The following is a 21,020-nucleotide window of genomic DNA, read 5'->3' as shown; positions in this document are numbered from 1 at the left end:
CCCTGGGAGGCCGGAAGTAATGCACTGATCACCATTGGCATCATTATAGCCGGTATTATTAAGAGGGGGGAAAAAAATAAAAAAATAAAAAAATAAATCCAGAAATCAATACAGGATACCTTTTGCAGCGGTAGTGAAAACGAGGGAGATGGGGGGTGGGGGGTGTGTGTGTTTGGTGGTGGTGGGTGGGTGGGTGGGAGGTAAGGAGGGAGGGATTGAGGGCTGGAGGGAGGTGCGGGGGTGGGGTGGTGATGTGTGAGTAGTAGCGGGTCCTCTCTCGCCTCAATGTTGCGGCCAGCCTAGTGGCAGATCGCTACAATCCTGGAGGGAGCCGGGTCGAATGAGCTATTGGGGTTCCCAAATAATTACGGGGACAAAACAGACAGACAAAAAAAAGACACACAGACGGATGGACGGAGATAGGCAAGTGTTCCGATAACACGCGACACCACAGTCGGATTCTGTAGCTACAGCTTTGTTATTTCCGTTGTTTTGTGGTTTATTGTTTTTTATTATTATTATTTATTTATTCGCTGTATTCATTTATTTATTTATTTATCTATCGATTGATTGCGTTTTAATTACTGCCTTGTGACAGAGAGCGAGGGAGGAGGAGCGTCAGGGCCAAGCGCGCGCGTCGTGTTTGTTTGTGTGTGTGTGTGTGTGTGAGAGAGAGAGAGAGAGAGAGAGAGAGAGAGAGAGAGAGAGTGTGTGTGTGTGTGTGTGTGTGTGTGTGTGTGTGTGTGTGTGTGTGTGTGTGTGTGTGTGTGTGTGTGTCCGTGCAGCCTTTCCCACCACTTGTTTATTTATTCGTTCCTGATAGCCTTTAATGAAGCTGTTTTACATGCGCTCGCGAAGCGATCCGCTACCGCGCGCGAGTGGATGAATGTCTTACATGTAGCCTTCATGCAAAAGGAAAGAGGAGAAGGAGCGCGTGCAGCTAGAGACCAAATACAACAGATCAAACCAAATACTATACAGAAATCCAAATAATACTTTCTAACTCTGCTGGCCTTTTACACCGTCTTGTCTGTTGCTATGTGTCATCATTTATTTTGGTGTTTTAAATTGCAAAGCGAATACCAAAGCGAAGCCCGGCCGGTGAAGCTATAATAGGCTAGCGACTGTTCTCATGCCTTTTCACACCTACAGGAAACATTACCGGCGAGGAGTGAGAGGATAAAATAAGCTCCCGGGCCTTTATGTTTACTCAAGAAGAACGCTTTAGCAGAGCAAAAGTAACAGAGAGACGCAAGTGCATCGACGACAGACAGGTGACACAGCCTCTTTTTTTTTAATTATTATTATTATTATAAAGCTACTACAATAGGCCTGGAACACAACTTTTCCTGTAGCCCGCGGGAGTGAGGTCTGATCTCCTCTCTATCCGTCTGTGTGTTACAGTCTGGACTGTAAGCTGCACTCAAGGGACCATCCTACACATATGTTCTATGCACATTTACACCAAAACTAATGTCGGCCACCAGTCGACATCCACACACGTAAATAAAAGTGCGCAGCTGGGCTACATGACTACACACCTAACAGCGAATGTTGTGAGCGCTCCATACCAAATATTTCCCCAAAGCTGTCTACCAGAGAAACGGACGAAGACACAGAAGCTGCAGAGGAGGACAGAGCTCATTACAGTACTACTTCTGTCAGATTATTTGCATCAAAACAAGAAGCCGGAGGAAGATCATGTTTGTTCCCTTGCCGGTGCCGTTCGTGTTTCAGAGAACTGCCCCTGACCTCAACGCCTGGCGTCTCAAGTCTCCTCTGGCTCTCCGCTCCAACTCCGGTAAGACATTTTTTTTTTTTCCCCCTCTCTCTTCTCCCTGCTACACCTCCTCCATGTCGGCCAGCCATGCAGACCCGCCCCGCCTCGCTCGGTGCCGATGCACTTGCAGCGGGGAGAGAAGTCGGCGCACACACCCACTTACACATGCACACACACTTCCTCGGGCTCCTTCTGAAGGCTTAAACAGTCCTTTGCACTTCCCAGGCGGTTGTTGAAATCAAAGAAGCTGTATTTTTTTTTTCTTCCCCCTCAAGCGCAGTGGAGTGTTCCGATAGATTGAAAATTAATTTCGTATAAAATGTCCTTTTTTTTTTTTTTTTGCGGTCCATTCTTTAAAACGATGCGCCACTGTTCCAGCCGTGTGTCGGCCAATTTCCACGTCGCCTATGTGTTCCTCTCTGTGGGTATTTTTCTCTCCTGTCTCCGTCCCCGTCCTTCCCCTCTTCTCCACTGCCTGCGCCTGAGCCTCAGCCTCCGACTCTCCCCAACTAGACTCTCGGCAGGCAGGGAATATTCATGCCAACTTATCGATCCTGCGGAGATCGATTCCTGGGCCGGTGGAAGCAGGGAGAGGGGGAGATAGAAGGAGAGAGTAGGTGCACGGAGGAGTACGACCATACGAGAGGAGACAGAGAAAACACCGCTTTTCTCTCGTTTTATTCCATACTGTTTTGTGCTCGTGCTTTATTTAACTTGTTAGTGGCTCGGCTTTGCGCTTGCTCAACCGCTCTGATGCGCCATGGTGACCACTTTTGCTCTGACATGCGTAAAGGTTAGCCGACAGGAATCGTATCCTCGTAAACACCACTGGAAGTAGACTTCGAGTGACTCCATCTCTCTGTCCCAGTGCGTGGCTGCTGCGTGGTTGAAAGCGGAGTAAGCAGAGGGAGTGTGGAGTCAGGGAGGGGGAGGGTGCCGGCTGAGGCTGGGGCGCCGTCTGCGTTTCATCTGCGCTGAAGTGGAAGGAAAAGGACGCATGGTGGGAGCAGCTAGGCCTCAGTGTGTCACTGACTGTCATTGTGAGGGAGCTCTTGCTCAGTCCAGCTTTGACTGTTACTCAGACATGCAACAGCTGCTCGGTTCTTTACATCTTTTCTGTCCTGTACGTGCACACGGAAGCACTGCAGTGTTAAGGGAGGTGATGGGACATGTCAAAAATGAGTACTACTTGGTCAATGTCATGTTAAAGTGAGTTATTAATTCATGCATGCACAAACAGTATCTTGTATGAAATGTGTCTGGTGTGCACCTTGTCCGGTGGATGGGCTCTTAAAGGGCCAGCACCCCCACTCCACTCCACCCCACCGCACAGCTCCCCTCTCATTTCCAGATCAGTTCAAGCCCATTTGATTTCAGAGATGTCAGGCTTCACCCTTACTCCACATACTCAGTCAACAGAGCACAGCATGTGACAGTGAAGGGATAGGTGATAGAGGGAGAGAGCAGAAGAGTGCAGAGGGATGAAAGAGACCTGTTACCCGCCATATCTCCAGAGATATACACTGAGAAGAGGGGGGAGAGTGGTTGGAGAGGGGATGAGGCGAAGAAGCGGGAACCGGGGAGGAGGAGTTTTCGCGCTCCACACGTTGAAAAATGGCGAATGTCAAAATGAGATAAAAAAAAAAAAATGTGGAAAGAGGGAGTAAGAGAGGGAGAGGGCAAGAGAGAGAGAGAAGGGAGTGAAAGTAAGAGCAGATGACAGAGTGAAAAACGAGGAGGGAGAGGAAAACCCAGTTTGAGCTTGAGAGGTGAGAGTAAACCACGGATGAGCCATTATGTTGCAGTGTCCCAGGCCAGGGCCGGCATCTGAATAAGCAGGCAAACTGATGGGATGTGTACACAGGCTGCTGAATTCCTTAGATGGTGGGATAACAGTGATTCACAACGCTATGCTGATTTAATTCCACTTTGATAACACAGTACAAGGCGACGTCCTTTTCAAACTCAGAGGGTTTTTCGCTAGAAGAGTGCAGGGTCAGTTCAACATCTCAGGACCAGAACAGGGCTGCACCGCTGTTTCTTCAAGACATCAGCAAACAGCAAGGAAATGTGTCACCTGCACGTTTTTAGAGAAAGATACAAACACATCTGGGAGGTGCTTTCAGTAACTTAAGTATCACATTGTGCCCTTGAACTCTAGTCTGTGCTTTCCCAACCTTTACTGCTAGTTCACACACACACACACACACACACACACACACACACACACACACACACACACACACACACACACACACACACACACACACACACACACACACACACACACACACACACACACACACACTCTCAGGTTTTCTGGGTAGTTGTAGGGCTCTTGACTCGAGCTCTCAGTTAACTAGTCTCTTTGACTGGTGGCAGCTCCTTGACTCCTTTTGCGTTCGAGCTCTGTGCGGGGTCAAAGGTCAATGCAGGAGTGTTTGACTCAGCCCCACCTGACCCTTCTCTGCCCCCTGTGTTTTGATTCTCTTTCATGTTACAACAGGTCTCGAGCACTCATGCACAACCCCTGTGGGGGCTCACACACACACACACACACACACACACACACACACACACACACACACACACACACACACACACACACACACACACACACACACACACACACACACACACACACACACACACAGTCACGAACCAGACAAACCATCGTATACAGTAGCATAAAACAAGCATGTTAGACTGTTTTCCACCTGGATAGCAACCTGCTCTAACTGATCCAGGTTTTGTTCTATTTTTAATGGCATTGTGTCTGTGAAGGTGCAGGTCAGGGCCACTGCTGTGTGAACTGTTTGTGTGTGTGTGTAGTAAAGTGGTTTGTGAAGCCATCAGCATTAACTGGTGTATGAAAGTTTAATGGGACAAAGAGGAGAAACCGCAGGTTTCCCACACAGTGCAGAGCTTGATATGATATGATATGATATGATGGGACATCAAGGAGACTGGAGACTGTTTTTTTCTTTCTTACACTTACACACACACCTAGATTCAGTTCATCTCAGCTATGCACCTTCTGTCACGCACCATTAACCACCATCTCCTACCATATACTGTCTAACTCTCTCTTTCACACACACACACACACACACACACACACACACACACACACACACACACACACACACACACACACACACACACACACGCACTTATACTCACACATGCTCCTCAGATTTTAGCCTTGCTTTATGTCTGTCTCTGCCTTTCAGACAGAGTAACATTTAACGATACAGTTATCGATATTTATTTTCCTCATAACATTTCCTGACTCTGTACTGTAGTGGCAATCTGATGTTTTTATTTCACGCAGTGTATTCCAATAAAATTTTCAGGCTTAATCCATTAATCAACATGTCCACACTTCTGGGTCGGTGCTCTGTGGTCACTTCTCAGACATTTCCTCATGTGTCCGGGGCACTGGCACACGCCTTCGATTGCTACATGATGTAAGGCCATGCATGTGCTTACCCATTTGCTCTGTGTGTGACAAAGAGAGCAAGAGTGTGCGTTTGCGCGCAAGCACGGACACACGTGCAAACTAGTGTGTGTGTAGGTATAGATCGGTTTGTGGAGGGGAGCGTGCAAGTCGCAGTGTTAACATGATTGCAAATGACAAAATGTCAACCTGGGTTTGTTAGCAACATAATGGGGAATCAATAGACACGAGAAAGATGTCAATACTACATGCTTTATTGCATTAAGCTACCTCTCTCTTTCTCTGTGGCCCTCTCGCTCTCCTCTTCCTTTCCCTTTCCCTCCTGCTCTCCCTGCTCTCTGTCACAATACGAGTCTCTCTCTTTCTCTCTCTCCCTGTGGTAGCAGAATTAGATTGCAGTATATGAGCCAGCCACGGGGTTCTGAATGCAGCAGGCTGATGGCAGAAAGCTTCAGGAGCTAATGGGCTATCGGTTCATCTATTTACGTATATTAGCTTCACATAGATGGCCCCCAACACAGTTTGACAATGTGACGAGGCCCGAATGAGCCGCAGCAGTGACGTCTTATGTTAAACTGATGCATTTATGTCACGAGACAAGCAAAAAAAAAAGTCCTCATAAGATTTCATTAAAATTATCTAGCGACATCAAAGCCCAGTCTATGGCATCACACCCACTTCAGGTGACAATATTCTTTTAAAATATAGTAGCATATTGAGAATTAAGCCTTTTGGATTAATCCAAACAAATCCTGTCTGTATAATGATAACATTAATACTGCTGTGTTATTTGTTTTACATTGGGAGTTGAACATTTCTTTTAATCCTATTAACCGTTTTCCTCTTTATTGGCTTTGCTCAGGTGTGCATATGCGCCAGTAGGTTGTATTTGTGTGTGTGTGTGTGTGTGTGTGTGTGTGTGTGTGTGTGTGTGTGTGTGTGTGTGTGTGTGTGTGTGTGTGTGTGTGTGTGTGTGTGTGTGTGTGTGTGTTTGCACTAATGTGTGTATTGGTTGAGACTAATGTAGTATTAATGCTGATGAGGTCCCACAGCTCATTATTAGCAGTGAGTGGTATTGAGTTTCACCCTGGGAACAGGAGAGACAAGGACACACACACACACACACACACACACACACACACACACACACACACACACACACACACACACACACACACACACACACACACACACACACACACACACACACACACACACACACATACAGAGCGTCCTCATCAACCATTAGCGTATTAATAAGCATTAACACTCCCTCATATATTCACACATTCACACACGCTCGTTCACCAAACAATGACCTTTACAGGCATACTTCTAAACATGCAAGCATATTAATCTTGATGAATAGCTTTTACAGGCTATTATCTTTTAATGTGTTCATTGGATTGACACACACACACACATGGACTCACACTTAGAGGAATAATTGTGTGCAGTTGATCACTGTATCCAGTGAAATACAGCCCAGCATTAGTCCTTAACAGGGGTTGGGTGAGCAGGCCACTTAATCAGACCTGGAGACTTTAATTACCTGGTGAGCACACACAGAGGGGGATGGATGGAGTGTGTGTGTGTGTGTGTGTGTGTGTGTGTGTGTGTGTGTGTGTGTGTGTGTGTGTGTGTGTGTGTGTGTGTGTGTGTGTGTGTGTGTGTGTGTGTGTGTGTGTGTGTGTGTGTGTAGGTGTGTGCGTGGGCAGTTAATCAACACATCAGCAGGAATAAACACACACAAACCAGCTGACTAGGTATTGATTTACACTTCCTACTGTGTTTCTGGTTGCCTCTCCTCGTCTGTGCTCCAATAATATACAAATGATCCACACACAAAGAGCTCAAGAATACTTGACCGCTGCGTGGGAGATGTCCTACTCAGAGTGTGTGTGGACGCTTAATCAGTTTTGGCCTGGTTGTGATCAGGGTTGGAGTGGACTTCACCGCAGGCTGCCAATCACCTGCATCACACTAGTCAAAACAAGCCCTGGAACTCCTGCTGACCATATTGAACACCTGATTAGCTGATTTTTGGTTGACCTTTTTTCACCCAACTCTTCCTGATTTATTCAAACATCAGTGCAAAGTTCTCAGCAACAGACACATTGCCCCGGTCAAAGCTTCATTCATTTTTTTGTTGCAAATATGCAAGGTTAGTCTATTTGCTGAGATGACCATGGTCTCATTTACTGACCAACAATGCGTTTTCACCAGCCGCTGTCTTTTTCTGTTGTTGATTGCTACAGGCTGTCACCTCTGCCACCCCGCTCATGTGCCAGTACATTTCGATAATAAAAAAGACCAATAAAATCCAGGGGTTTGATTGGGTGTCTCCCCTTAGCCCAGCAGAGCGGATGACTAAATCAGGGGTCCTTCTCTCCATTTCATTTAGCTGATAAGATTTATGGTAATGAAGGGGTCCTATTAACCTTTGGGGTTCCACTGCTGTTCTTCAGACGGAGCGTAGATGAGAGTGCTTGCGATCGGGTTTTGAGGCGCAGGCAGTGAACACGTCTGCTACGAGCAATGTCACATCATCGCAAATGTATCCTCTAGAGTGCGCACACATACAGAGCTTACACACACACACACACACACACACACACACACACACACACACACACACACACACACACACACACACACACACACACACACACACACACACACACACACACACACACACACAGACAGACAGACAGAGTGGAGACTCTCCAAAAGCACCTCAGCCCTTTGAGAGAGCTGAATGCATGTTTAATCTCCCCTCTGTCTTTTTCTTCTCTGCGTTTTCTCTCTTTTTTTTTTTTTTATCCCCTCTATCCTTCCTGCCCTCCATCCTTCTCTCGGCTGGAGCATTCTGTTCTGAAATTAATCTGTTGTACTCCACAACCTCTTCCTCCTCTCATTCCCTTGTTCAATCGCTTACTTACGCTGCCTTTCTCTCAGAAGTGCACAGTCACACTCTTTGTCTCTTTGCTGCCGGGATGTGAATGAAAACACTCGAGATATAATAAAGAATTACGTACGATTAGTTAGTTAGTTAAACTTTGTTATAAAAATCTAAGATGTATTTTTTTATTATTTTAAGAGTCATATTTTAGTGATTTCATGTTTGTCTTTCAAAAAGAATATTTCTGTACATTTTTTTTTTCTTGTTGTATCTTAGATTTTGTGTGTAACTAATAGGCTCCCTTTCTGCCTGCATCTATCCATACCAACGATATTAACTGTCTTTAGATTTTAGGGGGCAAAAAGAAAGGCGGGATGACAGAGAGAGGCGCAACCCCCCCCCCCTCCCCCTTCTGTACAAGGGCTGCACCCCTCTGTCCCTTTGTCTGCTTGTAAAGGGGACAAGGGAGGAGGTGCAGAGCACGGGGTGCCGGAGGAGTGACTAAGTGACCTCTCTCTCCCCTTTCTTTTGACGCTCCCATGTTCTGTCCATTTTGTTGTGCATGTCCCTTTCCCTCCCTCCTCTTTCATCCTCTTTCGTTCCCCCTTTTTTCAGCCTGGTTAAGTCGCCATGGCTGTTGGCCTTGTATGTCCTGCTCTCTCTCTCTCTCTCTCTCTCTCTGTCCTTTTCTCTTTCCCTCTCTCTATTCTCACATCTTCAGTAACAGCAGCCTGGTTGCCAAAGTGTCTGTAGGACACATTAAGGCCCATAAAAGCCTAGTCTGCGGTCGCACTCTTAACCACCAGTCAGAGGTAGTGTACAAAAGTGACTTTAAATGAGTCTGTGATTACCCTGGAACACGGAGAGATACTGAAGTGGCCAAGAGAGTGTGAGACAAGGCCAGAGCGCTGCTCTTGAGTGTTTCTTGAGTCTCTTAAGGAAAATTGAACAGAAATTAATATTTGTTTGTCCCACAACCGAGAGCTAAAGACGCTACCTGAGTGGAACAAGCGATGACAAGTTGTAACCCAAATTTCCTGCCACCACCCCCTTCATCACAACCTGCTCGTCCCTCCCCTCCCCATCACCCCTCTTCCTAATTGGCCACATGCTGCCATGAGTGACAAGTGTAATCATCAGTCAAATTATGATAAGGGGGGTGGGGGATAAGGTGGAGGCCAGGGGAGGAGGAGGAAGAAGAGAGGAACAGCAGAAGGTGGTGGTGATGTTGGGGGGGGGGTTGAAAGGACGTGCTTTGATCAGAGATAGAGAGGGTGGGTGAGTGGGCAAACAGACAGAGCTACATGGAAACCTGCTGTCCACACACCTGCTGCTTCATAGATGGGCAACATTAGTACCCTCAGACCTCAGCTCATCATAAAACACCACAGACAAGACTTTCAGCAACCACAGTTGATGCGAGAACTGTTTATTGATCGTGCTTACAATAGTATTGAACTTGGACTTGTATCTTTTCCTCCACTTTTAATTTCAATCTGAACAGTAACGAACCTTCCTCGCTGTCATTACAATCACAACACGGACGAGAACAATGCAATCACAGGGTGTGGTAGCAGCAGTCTTTGATTCTTACTCGGACACACCAGGCCAGCCCTGTGTTATATTTGGATGCACTGAGAGCAGATGTTAGCTTTCCAGCCAGCTAACGAGGTTTACAGTAATTAGGAGTGCTGATGAAGCGCTTTGATTCTCCGGCTGTGGCGGCCCTCTCATTAGCGGCTAGCTAGCTAGCGCTGCAGCAGGCGCTCCAGTCACATCCTATTAGGCGGCTCAATGTACACTCTGAATTAGGAGCAGGAGATTAAGTGGAGATGAAAACTGTCTACGCACACACACAGATACATGCACACACATGCTTGCGCATAAACACACAGACACAGATAAATTCAGACTGTTTTTAAAAAAGACCAGCAGAGTCCACATATACTCGCTGTTATAATGAGCTAGTTAAAAGAAAATTCCTTCTTAGGCAGTAACCAAAAAATGTTAAAGTTACTAATTGGAGCTGGCGGTACACAGGACATCCCTCAAACTTTGCCTGTGCTAATAATTTTGTGATTACAATGTGGTTCAAAAGGCAGTTGTAACAAAATAATCTCTTGTGTGAGCATTTTTCAGATGAAACTACACATGCAACAAAGAGGAAAAGACAAAAAACATCCCCAGAATATTCAGCTTTTAAGTTTGTGTGTGTGTGTGTGTGTGTGCGTGTGTGTGTGAGTGTGTGTGTGTGTGTGTGTGTGTGTGTGTGTGTGTGTGTGTGTGTGTGTGTGTGTGTGTGTGTGTGTGTGTGTGTGTGTGTGTGTGTGTGTGTGTGTGTGCATGAATCCAGGCAGTGAACTATTTCCCAGTGTCTCCTACAAATTAAAGAAAACAAAAAGACCTTGAAAATGCTCCAACTCTATTTTTCCCTTCTGTTCCACTCCTCACTGTTTGTCAATACTCTCTCTCTCTCTGTCTCTCTCTCTCTCCTCGTCTTTTGTGTGATGGAGTGATTATTGAGGACGTGGCTCCTGTGTTTAACACTGGTTGATGAAGTCTGCCTTTGTCTGTCTGCGCTAACCTGTCGCAACCGGGACACCGCTTATAGCAAAATCAATACACAGAGTAGAAGAGAGAGGCCGGGCGAGGGAGGTAGAGAAAAGAAAGGAGAGGGAGCAGGTGAGTGGGTGGGGAGGGGGTCTGTTGGAAGGTAGATAAATTCAACGAGGCCGACGAGTCAGAGTGGAGGAGGAAGTCAAAGAAAAACAAAAGATGGAGGGAAATTTGAATTGATTCCACTGCTGCCGTGATGGCGATTGACAGTGTCACTCACAGAGCCCGTGTGTGTGTGTGTGTGTGTGTGTGTGTGTGTGTGTGTGTGTGTGTGTGTGTGTGTGTGTGTGTGTGTGTGTGTGTGTGTGTGTGTGTGTGTGTGTGTGTGTGTGTGTGTGTGTGTGTGTGTGTGTGTGTTTATGCGTGTGTAAACAGGGCATTTATATGTATATGTTTGTTTTGCCTGTGCGTGGCCTCGACCGAGGGACTGGTTATATCAGTTGTAGTGCGAGAGCATTGTGATTGTTTGGAGTGTGTGCACAGCAGCAGGATGGGACAGCCGCTATCTGTGTGTGACCGTCAGCTCTGCGTGTGTGAGCTTCATTTGCTTCCACTCCCCAGAGTCGGAGCCAGCGTGAAGAGAGGAGGAGAGCGACAGAGGGGCGAGGAGAGGAAGGACGGAGGAGGAGAGGATGAGGGGGGAGAGGTGAGGCGGTGGGGGTGGGGGGAGGGTGGTGGTGTGAGAGAGGCACAGCTGGGAAATGAGAAATGCAACCCCCCTCTCCGTACCACCACCTTACACTCACTCATACGGCACACATACATACACACACGATCATCCCCATCTCTTTATCCTCCCCTCAGGAAAGACCGGGTGGAGGTGGTGGTGGTGGTGGTGGGGGGGGTGAAGGGAAGGCAGAGGCAGGAGGGGGGGGATAGGAAGAGATGGAGAAGGGGACAGATAGGGGCATTAAAATTCATGGCCTTTTTTTTTCTTTTTTTTTTTCTGCTGAAAATCAATAGTGTTTACTATGAATGAGTGGAACAGTGGACAACAGTGGTGCCGGGGGGACAGAGAGACAGAGAGGAGGAGGAAGAGGAGGAGGAGGAGGAGGAGGAGGAGGAAGAAAAGAGAGCAAGGGAGGGAGAGGTAAAGAGGAGGAGGGGTGACTTTATTGCGATAGGCAGAAGCACCAGAGGCCAAGGTTAAAGACCAGCAGGGGCAGAGAGATAGAAGCACCAAGTAAATTCTGTTGTCTTCTAAAACAGACATACTGCCTTGTAAATGCATATTTATTGTTCACTATCGTACATAATGTAAGGTAAATCATAATCTTCCTTGCTGTAATATTCCCTGCAGTGACATCGACTGTTAGACTGCCGTTGCTTTTCAGTCTTTCCATCCCTCATTCCTCGCTTCAGCTGACTCTACCTTCCAAAAAACTGTGTTAATTGGCAGCCCACAAACACCACTGGCACGGCTTCACACAAACAAACAGAAGACACATGAGAAAAAAAACGCACACAAACTCCAGACCAGTTCACACTGAGTTGTTCAGCAACCCTGACCCTGTTTCCTACTGCTGAAAGCCTAGAAGTTCAGGATGGCTTACCAGTGTTTTCATTAAGCACTGCCTGTGTGTGTCACAGCACTTGATCAAAGAAGAGCAGTGGGGTTTTTTTGTGTTTTTTTTACTGAATGTATCGCCAGCATGTTTCATACCAATCAAAGCTTTTAAAACAGTCATGCGTTCCCCCCCCCCCACACACACACACACACCGCTGCTGTCCGTAAATAGAAAATACATCATGATAGAAAAGTCTTTATTTTTCACTTTTTTTTTTTTCCCGGTTATTTGTTTTTTCTTTTGTTATCTACATGTTCTGTGAATCATATTCTCACCATGGAGTCTGTGTCTTCAGGTTGTAGTGGACGGCATGATTGATTGTGAGTGTGTGCATATGTGCCAGCACGGCTATCGTGCGTATACCCTCCCCCCCTCTCCCCCCTCCCCCCCCTCCCCCCATCATCGTGCACACGCTGGTGTGTTCGTGCATTGTCGTGCATTGTTGTGCATGTGAAATTGTGTGTGTGTGTGTGTGTGTGAGTGAGCTGTGCAGAGGGGTGATATATATTCAGGCAGCTCATGCATTATGGAGAGTGCAGGTGAGATCGTCTAAATGTGAACTGCTGGTATGTGGAGGGTTCAGGGCCAATCTCACCGAAGCCTTTTGTATTAGCATAGCATCTCCATTTCAAATCGAGCCTGTCAAAAACCAGCAGCATGTTTTATTCAGCAACAGATATTGATCACATATTATGCATACATACCAAATCTATATTGCATACCAAATCCAAAGCCTTTGGTATGTATATGACGCTGCTTTGTAAATGTGCTGCATGAAAATGTAGGTGTTAGTTATGCACATAAACTCTGCAACACCTTGGCGATGCAAAATATATTTTGGTTGTTTTTGCTGCTGCAGTTGTCTGATGTGGTAACAGTATGCAATAACGTTGATCAGGCACAGAAGTGACTTGAGAATGACTTGTTTACTGGTCTAAGGAGAAGACTGAGGCAGACAGAGTGCATCCATCTAGCTGCTCTTTGTGTGTGTGTGTGTGTGTGTGTGTGTGTGTGTGTGTGTGTGTGTGTGTGTGTGTGTGTGTGTGTGTGTGTGTGTGTGTGTGTGTGTGTGTGTGTGTGTGTGTGTGTGTGTGTGTGTGTGTGTGTGGACATTGCATCGTCTGGAGGGATGAGAAGAGTTTGCCGAGGTCAGAATGGTACGGTGCTTCTTTCCTGTGGGCGTCGGCGTGTGTTTGTTACCACGATGCCTCAAAACACCAAAGTGGGTGTTGTGTGCTAACTTCAATCTCTCAATCCACTTACCCAGCTTCTAGCTTCTTGGTCAGTATGACCTTCCAAGCGCCCATATACATTAACAGCCGGCATTTCACTACACCAGCTCCTCTTTGTCCATCAACATGTTTTTCCATCAATATTTCTCCATGTGTTAAACCAGGGACCCGAGGCCATCTCTGCCTTTCTATCATGTGCCGGTTTTTACCATCCCGCCGCACCGGTGCTGCACTAAATCTGCCTTCTCTAAATGACTGGAGTGGATGAGAGGTCATAGTATATGGGGGAGGAGGACAATGCCGGCTTTAGCTGTGATAGAGCTTCCCTTTTCACCCTTTATGAGGTGGCCCATTTGCTGAATGGGACATGAGGAAGGTGAACGCTGGAGACATTTTTCCAGACCAGGACTTTTTTTTATTTTATTTTTTTTTATCCCGCCATTGTCTTACCGAGGTTGAATTTAGTGTTTCATTAGCTGCCTGTCTTCTACCTGCTGAATTTTTTTTCCAACTATCTTGTCCTCCCCTCTCTCTCCCCCCTCGCTCAGTACTCTGTTCCCCTAGCGACCGTTTCCAAGGTGCCCATTCCCAAGGGCTGGAGGAGGGGTCCAGTGATGTCATGCATGCATAACTCTACACCTGTAATTCATGTCCTGCTCTCCCTTCCTCTCTATCATTGTCACTTATTTCTTTCCTCACTATTTCTTCCAAGAAATTCCTCTTCTTTTTTTTTCCATACTAGTATTTTTTTCCCCCATCTATTTCACCCCCTCTCAATGCTTTTCCTCAGCTCTCCTTCTCTTTTTGTTCCTGTATCTTCATCCAAAACTTACTGCTCCACCATCTTTTCCACCACAAATTAAATGAACTTTTCATTCAGGAATCAATTTGGTTTGTTTCACATTTTGATTTCAAGTTGTGTCTGTTTTACTTTAGCAGTATGAAACAGTGACACTTATCTTTTCACTGGCTGTTAAGAGACAAACAGTTGAGCCGCCCTCTGTCCACAGTGTACATGACTCTCTACATCTGCTCCATGTTTAAAAGGTCATTTGTCAAGCCTGACATTTTCTGCCCTTACCAAAGGTTTCCTCAATATCCAGCCCAGCTCCCCCCACAATTCATAGTTTATGTTTTTTCATCTATTTGTTTGCTTTTTGCACAAACCTTTTCTGACAATACTTTCCTCTTTGGTGTCAAAAAATATCAAGAGAGTGGGAGGCTGAATTCTATCATCTTGTAATGTTCAATAAACTGAGAAATGACAGATGTGGTCCCGTGTGTGTGTGTGTGTGTGTGGGGGGGGGGGGTCTGGGTTGCCTGGGTAATGGGGCCAAGGATTCCAAGAAATGCACGTTGCAACGGGAAGTGTTGTGAGTGGGTAGTCGCACACTTGATGGGGTCTGATTAGGGATTAATGCGTGTGCATGTGAGTGTGCTTCAATGTGTGCGCGTGTGTGTGTGTGTGTGTGTGTGTGTGCATGTGTGTGTGTGTGTGTGTGTGTGCGCCTGTGCCTGTGCGCCTGTGCCAGCAGGATGTTTTTACTCAGCACAGGTTGTCACTCTCCTGTTTCCCCCTGTGTGCCTTTTGTTCCACCCCTTTTCCACCATTTTGGTTTTTGTCGAGGACAAAAAGAGGCCCCACAGCAAGGCCCCCTACCTGAGCACCGCCTCCCTCCTGACATTTTTCAAAGCTCCCTCTCCAGCACACACTCTCCCCTCTCTTATTTCAAATCTTTGCTCTCTTCACCTCTCTCAAATTTTACAGGTATGACAATAATTAATTATTGCCGAATCCTGTTGCACAAGGTTTATGAAAATAAAAAAGTCAACAAACGGTCTGCACTTTACCACATTACTGTTTGTAAACTTTATAGTGTAGTATTTAACCATTATCCCGCCAAAGTGTGTCATACACCTGCCAGTTCATTAGAGGGCAGCGTGTCAGTGTCACATCTTTGCCTAGGTTAGGGTTAGGCGTCAAAAAGTCAAAAACCATGTGATTAGGAAAACGAAACTACACGGAAAGCCATGTAGTTAGCTTTAGAGGGTAAAACAAAAAATACATGGTTACTCCTAATTAAACAAAGGGTTTGGGTTAGGAAAGGATTTAATGAAAAATTCCACGCTGCTTACTTGTGGATTCAAACCCAGCATAGCTATGCAAACTGCAACAATTTTGTACTTTATCAAATGACCTTTGTTACATGACTTTTGTCACATGACGGTGTAATGTGGCGCCCGTCTACTTTTCTAGGCCAACTGTCACGCTGACACGCTGTCCTCTAGTTGGCTGGCAGGTGTATTACATATTACACTTTACATCTACATCACTGTAACTAAAGAAATACAGATCATTTCAAATAAAGAACTCTGCACACACAAACTTTGTCAGTTCCGATACGAAGTCAGCTGAGCCATGCACGCTCGAACTGGTTCAGCTGGAATAGGACTTTTATGTTCGTGCTCTTTAGGCCTAAAAATGCAGAAAGTAGCCTGAAAACTTTTTGTGAGCAACATGGACACGGTATCCAGCTCTCTTAATCCACCTCGGGATTGCTACCTGTCAGAAGTGACTCGGTCAGTTTTGTCTGGCCGTGTGTCTGTGTCGTCCAGGTTGTGGTCACTCCGTGTGTTTAATGTCTTTTTCCGTCTCTCCCTCCCTCTCTGTGTGTGCTGTGCTGATGGGAGGCCACTGGATGGCTTGTTGAATGAACTCTGTGGTTGTGCTGACAAATCAATGATAAAGAGTAATGACATCAACAATGTAATGTATCTCTTTGTGCTTTCATTGACCCCCCCCCCCCGCCCCGAATCCCCCTTAATGTTTATGCCATCTCGGGTCTTTGACTTCGCTTTGCACCATAAACGATGTTTCTATCGCTTTATGTTTGTCATTATATGTATCTTTTATCTCTGTCGTTTGTTTCTCTCTGTTGGTCTGTCTATCCTCTAACTCTCTCCCTCTTCCTCTCTCGCTTTCTCTCTCTCTATTGATCCAGTCATAGTTTTCTCAGTCTTCACAGTACTGGGCCGCTCTAATCAATACAGATAATTGTCTGCTCTCTCTTGATGCCAAACATAGTCTCCCCTTCTCCCCTCTCTCCCTTTTTATCAATGAACCCCAGTCTTCCCTCACCCCTCCTCACCCACCCATCCCTCTCCCCCTCCAGACGGGGATTCCCCCTCCCCTAATGACGGGAGATAACCTGCTTTCTTTACCGATTTTCTCTCCCACCCGCCCTCCCCCACACACATCCCTGCCTCGCCCGCTGCCTCCCTTTCCTCCCTCGTTCATCGATTACCGTGAGAGTCGGGGCCCGGCCTGCCCGCCCTACAGATGTAAACACACACAGCGCTCGTGTTGTGGTTTAGTTGCCTCTCAGACGCTCCTCGTGTGCGGGCCTTTTTGTTTAATCGACGGGATCCAGTGGTATTTGCCTGGCTACGGCGAATTTCTGCAACTCCAACCTGCGACCGTCAGGTCGTTCACCATCTACCCTGCAGCCTGTCACCGGCAAAATCGAATCTCTCATCCGTCTCATTGGTGACGTCAAACCAGACATCCCTGACCAGTAGAAGGTCGCCATCCCTTTTCTACCAGACCACCACCATTTTTTGATATTCCAATTTGTGTCCTGATGATGAAAACACAGCCCAACTAATAGATGTTTTCACTATAGTCTGAAGTATTTACTAAGTAAAATTGTATAGAGTATGATGTATAATAATTGAACTGCAACAAATGGAGGGTTTAGCTTAGCAGCAAGTTAAGACAGTTTTATGAATGTAGGTCAAATCGGAAAAATGGCTTTCTGATCTGTGCGCCATCCTCTGACTTTATCAGATATGGAAAACATTTACCAGGAAAAAAAGGAAGCAACAGAGGAGGGATGGAGAGGCATGGAAATGTGGAGTAATAATAGCAGTTTTACAATATGTCAAAAAATAATTACATTTTAATCAAATAAAATATATTTTTTTTAACTTATTACTCAATATTTATCAAGTAAATAGCACGTGTCATAATAAGTTAAAGAGTTTTATCAAAAATATAAAACAGTGAAGACCGGAGAGAGCAGGTGAAAATCCACAGTAGAACCCAGTGCAGCATTCATATTCTATCTCTACATATGAAATCCTGTGTGTTTAATAATGCATCCAGCCAACAGGACAGGTTATAGGCCTGCAGGTTATTGTACTGTGTGTGCGTGTGTGTGCGTGTGTGTGTGTGTGTGTGTGTGTGTGTGTGTGTGCGTGCGTGCGTGCGTGCGTGCGTGCGTGCGTGCGTGCGTGCGTGTGTGTGTGTGAATGTGGGTGTGCGTGCGCGTGCAGTAGCACACATGTGTCTTATCTGTCTACGAATCAGACGTGTAGTATCCAGCACAAGTCTCTGATGTATACTGTATCACTGAACTCAATCTGCAGCTGCATGTAAACCACACAAGTAATATCAATAGAAAAATACACATATATATATATATATACACACAGTATATGTATCCAATGTTTACACAAATATGTCATATCCACTCGCATCTGCTGCAACTGATAGCTGAGGTCATGCTGTATTTCTGTTTGGTCTTTTCCACTAGAGCAGTGAGTGAGATGGAGTTGGAAAAAAAATGTTTCAATCACGATGTGGGTTGAAAATAAAAAGATATGTTGTAATGCGGGAAAACAGAAGATAGCAAGAACAAATCATTTGTATTTGAATTGTAAGAGTGTGTTGGAGTTTTAGGGATATGTTTGTGCATTGGTGAGTTATCTGTATGATTGCATGTGGATTTTTGTGTTTGTTTATGTGCGGGCCAGCATGTGTGCATGCATGTGCGTAAACAGAGAAGAGTCTTAGGGGCTGCAGGCTCAGGTTTACACGTGTGTGATCAGACTAAGTAGGGCTTGAAACGGCCAGCAGTGGGATGGGAAAGAGAAAAGAAGGGTGGAAGTAGGTGAGGCAGGGGAGTGATATTGTCCTGGAGGAGGGTTTTTTTTTTTTTTTTTGGGGGGGGGGGTTGGAGGGTAGACAGCAGGGATCCTCTGTGCCCCCCTGGGAGTTGGACCTACAACCCCTAACCTTCCTCTAGCCCTCTGGTCATGGACTTGAACCCTGTAACCCCCTGATGGACAATCTGTTCCTCTCCCCAGCCTCACTGCAGCGCTCTGCATGCCATTAATGGATAAATAGGCTTGTCTGTGTGTGTGTGTGTGTGTGTGTGTGTGTGTGTGTGTGTGTGTGTGTGTGTGTGTGTGTGTGTGTGTGTGTGTGTGTGTGTGTGTGTGTGTGTGTGTGTGTGTGTGCACATGGCCACTTCCATGTATGAGTCAAGTGTTTGGTCAGTTGGCTTTAACGGTGGGCCTTGCCCCCTTTTAATTCAATGCTTGTCAAACAGAAGAGGTGTAAAAAGAAGCCTACAGTGGGGGGATTTGTTGTTTTGTCTCTTCTAATTTTTTTTGGTCTCTTCTTTGTTCAGATTTGTGCTTTGCAAGCCTGTCTAAGGTTGGATGTCTCTTTTTTTTAAATTTTCTTTTTCAATTTTTTGCACTTATTGAAATGGTGAGATAGAGTATGGAACATGATCCATGCAGGATTTTTCTACCTCTCAGTGGATCCTAGCTCTCCTTGTGTCCCTCTAAGGAGGAATGAAGCAGAGATGTTTCTGCATGCTTGGACTCAGCTCATTCTTCACCTGTGAACAAAATCATTCTCACCTCGGCACACAGGGAGGAAGACCAGAAGGCGGGAGGAGGGGGGTTGGGGCAGTTAGTGAGAAGGGAAAGATAGAAAGATGTGGAGGAAAGAAAGAAGACGAGGCTGATGTATTCCCATTTTTTTTCTCCCTTCTTTCTCTTATTTCTTCCCTTGTTTGTGTTTGTGGGGCTCTGCTTATCAGATCCCAGCTCCATTCAGGGCCTCAGTCAGGGGAAGAAGCCAGACGCTTCTGTTTCTCTTTCATTCAATCTCTCTGTCTCTCTTTCTCGTGCTCTCCCTCTCCTAACCTTTGAGAATAAGAGCCTTGAATTTGAATTTCAGAGCGAGCCAGCCAGCAAGAGGGTTTTTGAGGGGGGAGGAGGGGTCGAGGCGTGTGGGGAGGCTGGTGGAGGGGGTGGGGAGGGAGGTTGTTGGAGCTGTGGTCATTGAGAAAGGGCCTGCTCAGCGCGTCCCCCGGCTTCCCCCCTCAGAGGGGCCCCGATCGATACAAACTCGGAGCAATAAAGCTTTCCCCCTGTCATCTCTGCAGAATACAAAGCAGAATAGAGAGAGGGAGAGAGAAGGAGAGGGAGAGAGAGAGAGAAAGAGAGGTGAAAAGCTGTTCCGCTAGCCAGACCAATTTCCTAGCCCCCCTCCCCTCGTTCGCTTCACCACCACATCACCACCACCTCTATCACCCCCTTCCTTACCTCCTTCTCTTTTTTTATCTATCACTCTTTCCTTGCTTTGCACACCATATCCCCCTGACTGTATCGCTGAGCAGCTATCTCTCCATAATAAATACGGCATGAATTAAGTATACAATAGATTCCCTGTTTTCCCCAACCATCGGAGACAGAGGTAGAAAGGGGGAGATGAGGGAGAAAAAGTGGCAAAAATGATGGTAGGAGGTGGAGAGAGGTAGCTGGGGAGGGGGATGAACGGGAAACAGGAAGGAAAGATAGTTATAGCAGGGGATAAAGTGTGTGTGTGTGTGTGTGTGTGTGTGTGTGTGTGTGTGTGTGTGTGTGTGTGTGTGTGTGTGTGTGTGTGTGTGTGTGTGTGTGTGTGTGTGTGTGTGTGTGTGTGTGTGAGGGTGGAAAGTATAGGGGCAAGGTAGAGAAAAGGAGGGAGTGACGGACCAGGGGGAGAGAGAGAGAGAGAGAGAGAGAAAGATTGCACCCAGAGAAAGATGGATGGATGTAGTGATACAGGTAGAGAGGAGGCGGAGGAATATTGATGAGGGGGGGGGGGGTCGGTTAGAGGAAGAGGCAAAAATGTGTAGGGGATGGGTGAGGGAGAGAGGAAGAGAAAAAGACAGAGAGAGGTGAGGGGGTCAAACAGCAATCCCTTGAATTGAGAGCCAATTACTGTAATTGTAATCTGGATTCAAAGCATAGAGACACAGCAGTGACAGGTGACACAGCCAAGCGCGAACACACACACACGCACGCACGCACGCACACACACGCACGCACACACACACACACACACACACACACACACAACAGACAAAAGACAGTGTCTGTACATGCCTGTGTCCACATCCCTACATGCTGTGTTGATTGTTCTGTGAAACTGCAGATGTGCTTGCATTTTGTGTGTGTGTGTGTGTGTGTGTGTGTGTGTGTGTGTGTGTGTGTGTGTGTGTGTGTGTGTGTGTGTGTGTGTGTGTGTGTGTGTGTGTGTGTGTGTGTGTGTGTGTGTGTGTGTGTGTGTGTGTGTGTGTGTGTGTGTGTGTGTGTGTGTATCCCCGTCTCCATTCTTCTC

General features: G+C 46.4%; 1 protein-coding gene across 4 annotated transcripts in view; it reads left to right on the top strand.

Moving 5' to 3' along the window:
* The first annotated feature begins 256 nt into the window (after window positions 1–256).
* The window catches only part of pou2f2b (POU class 2 homeobox 2b), a 40,783-nt gene continuing 20,019 nt past the window's right edge, over window positions 257–21,020 (top strand). For all 4 annotated transcript variants that reach the window (XM_069695582.1, XM_069695581.1, XM_069695585.1 and 1 more), the window contains exon 1: window positions 257–1,801. In XM_069695582.1, the coding sequence (XP_069551683.1) occupies window positions 1,702–1,801 (100 nt within the window). In that variant the 5' untranslated portion in view covers window positions 257–1,701. The remainder of the gene's footprint in view (window positions 1,802–21,020) is intronic.

This window comes from Brachyistius frenatus, unplaced genomic scaffold, assembly GCF_029030835.1.
Source record: "Brachyistius frenatus isolate BFR_SWC_R1_liver_20210118 unplaced genomic scaffold, ASM2903083v1 Contig_20, whole genome shotgun sequence".
NCBI classification, from domain to species: Eukaryota; Metazoa; Chordata; class Actinopteri; family Embiotocidae; genus Brachyistius; species Brachyistius frenatus.
This window is presented reverse-complemented; position numbering and strand designations above follow the sequence as displayed.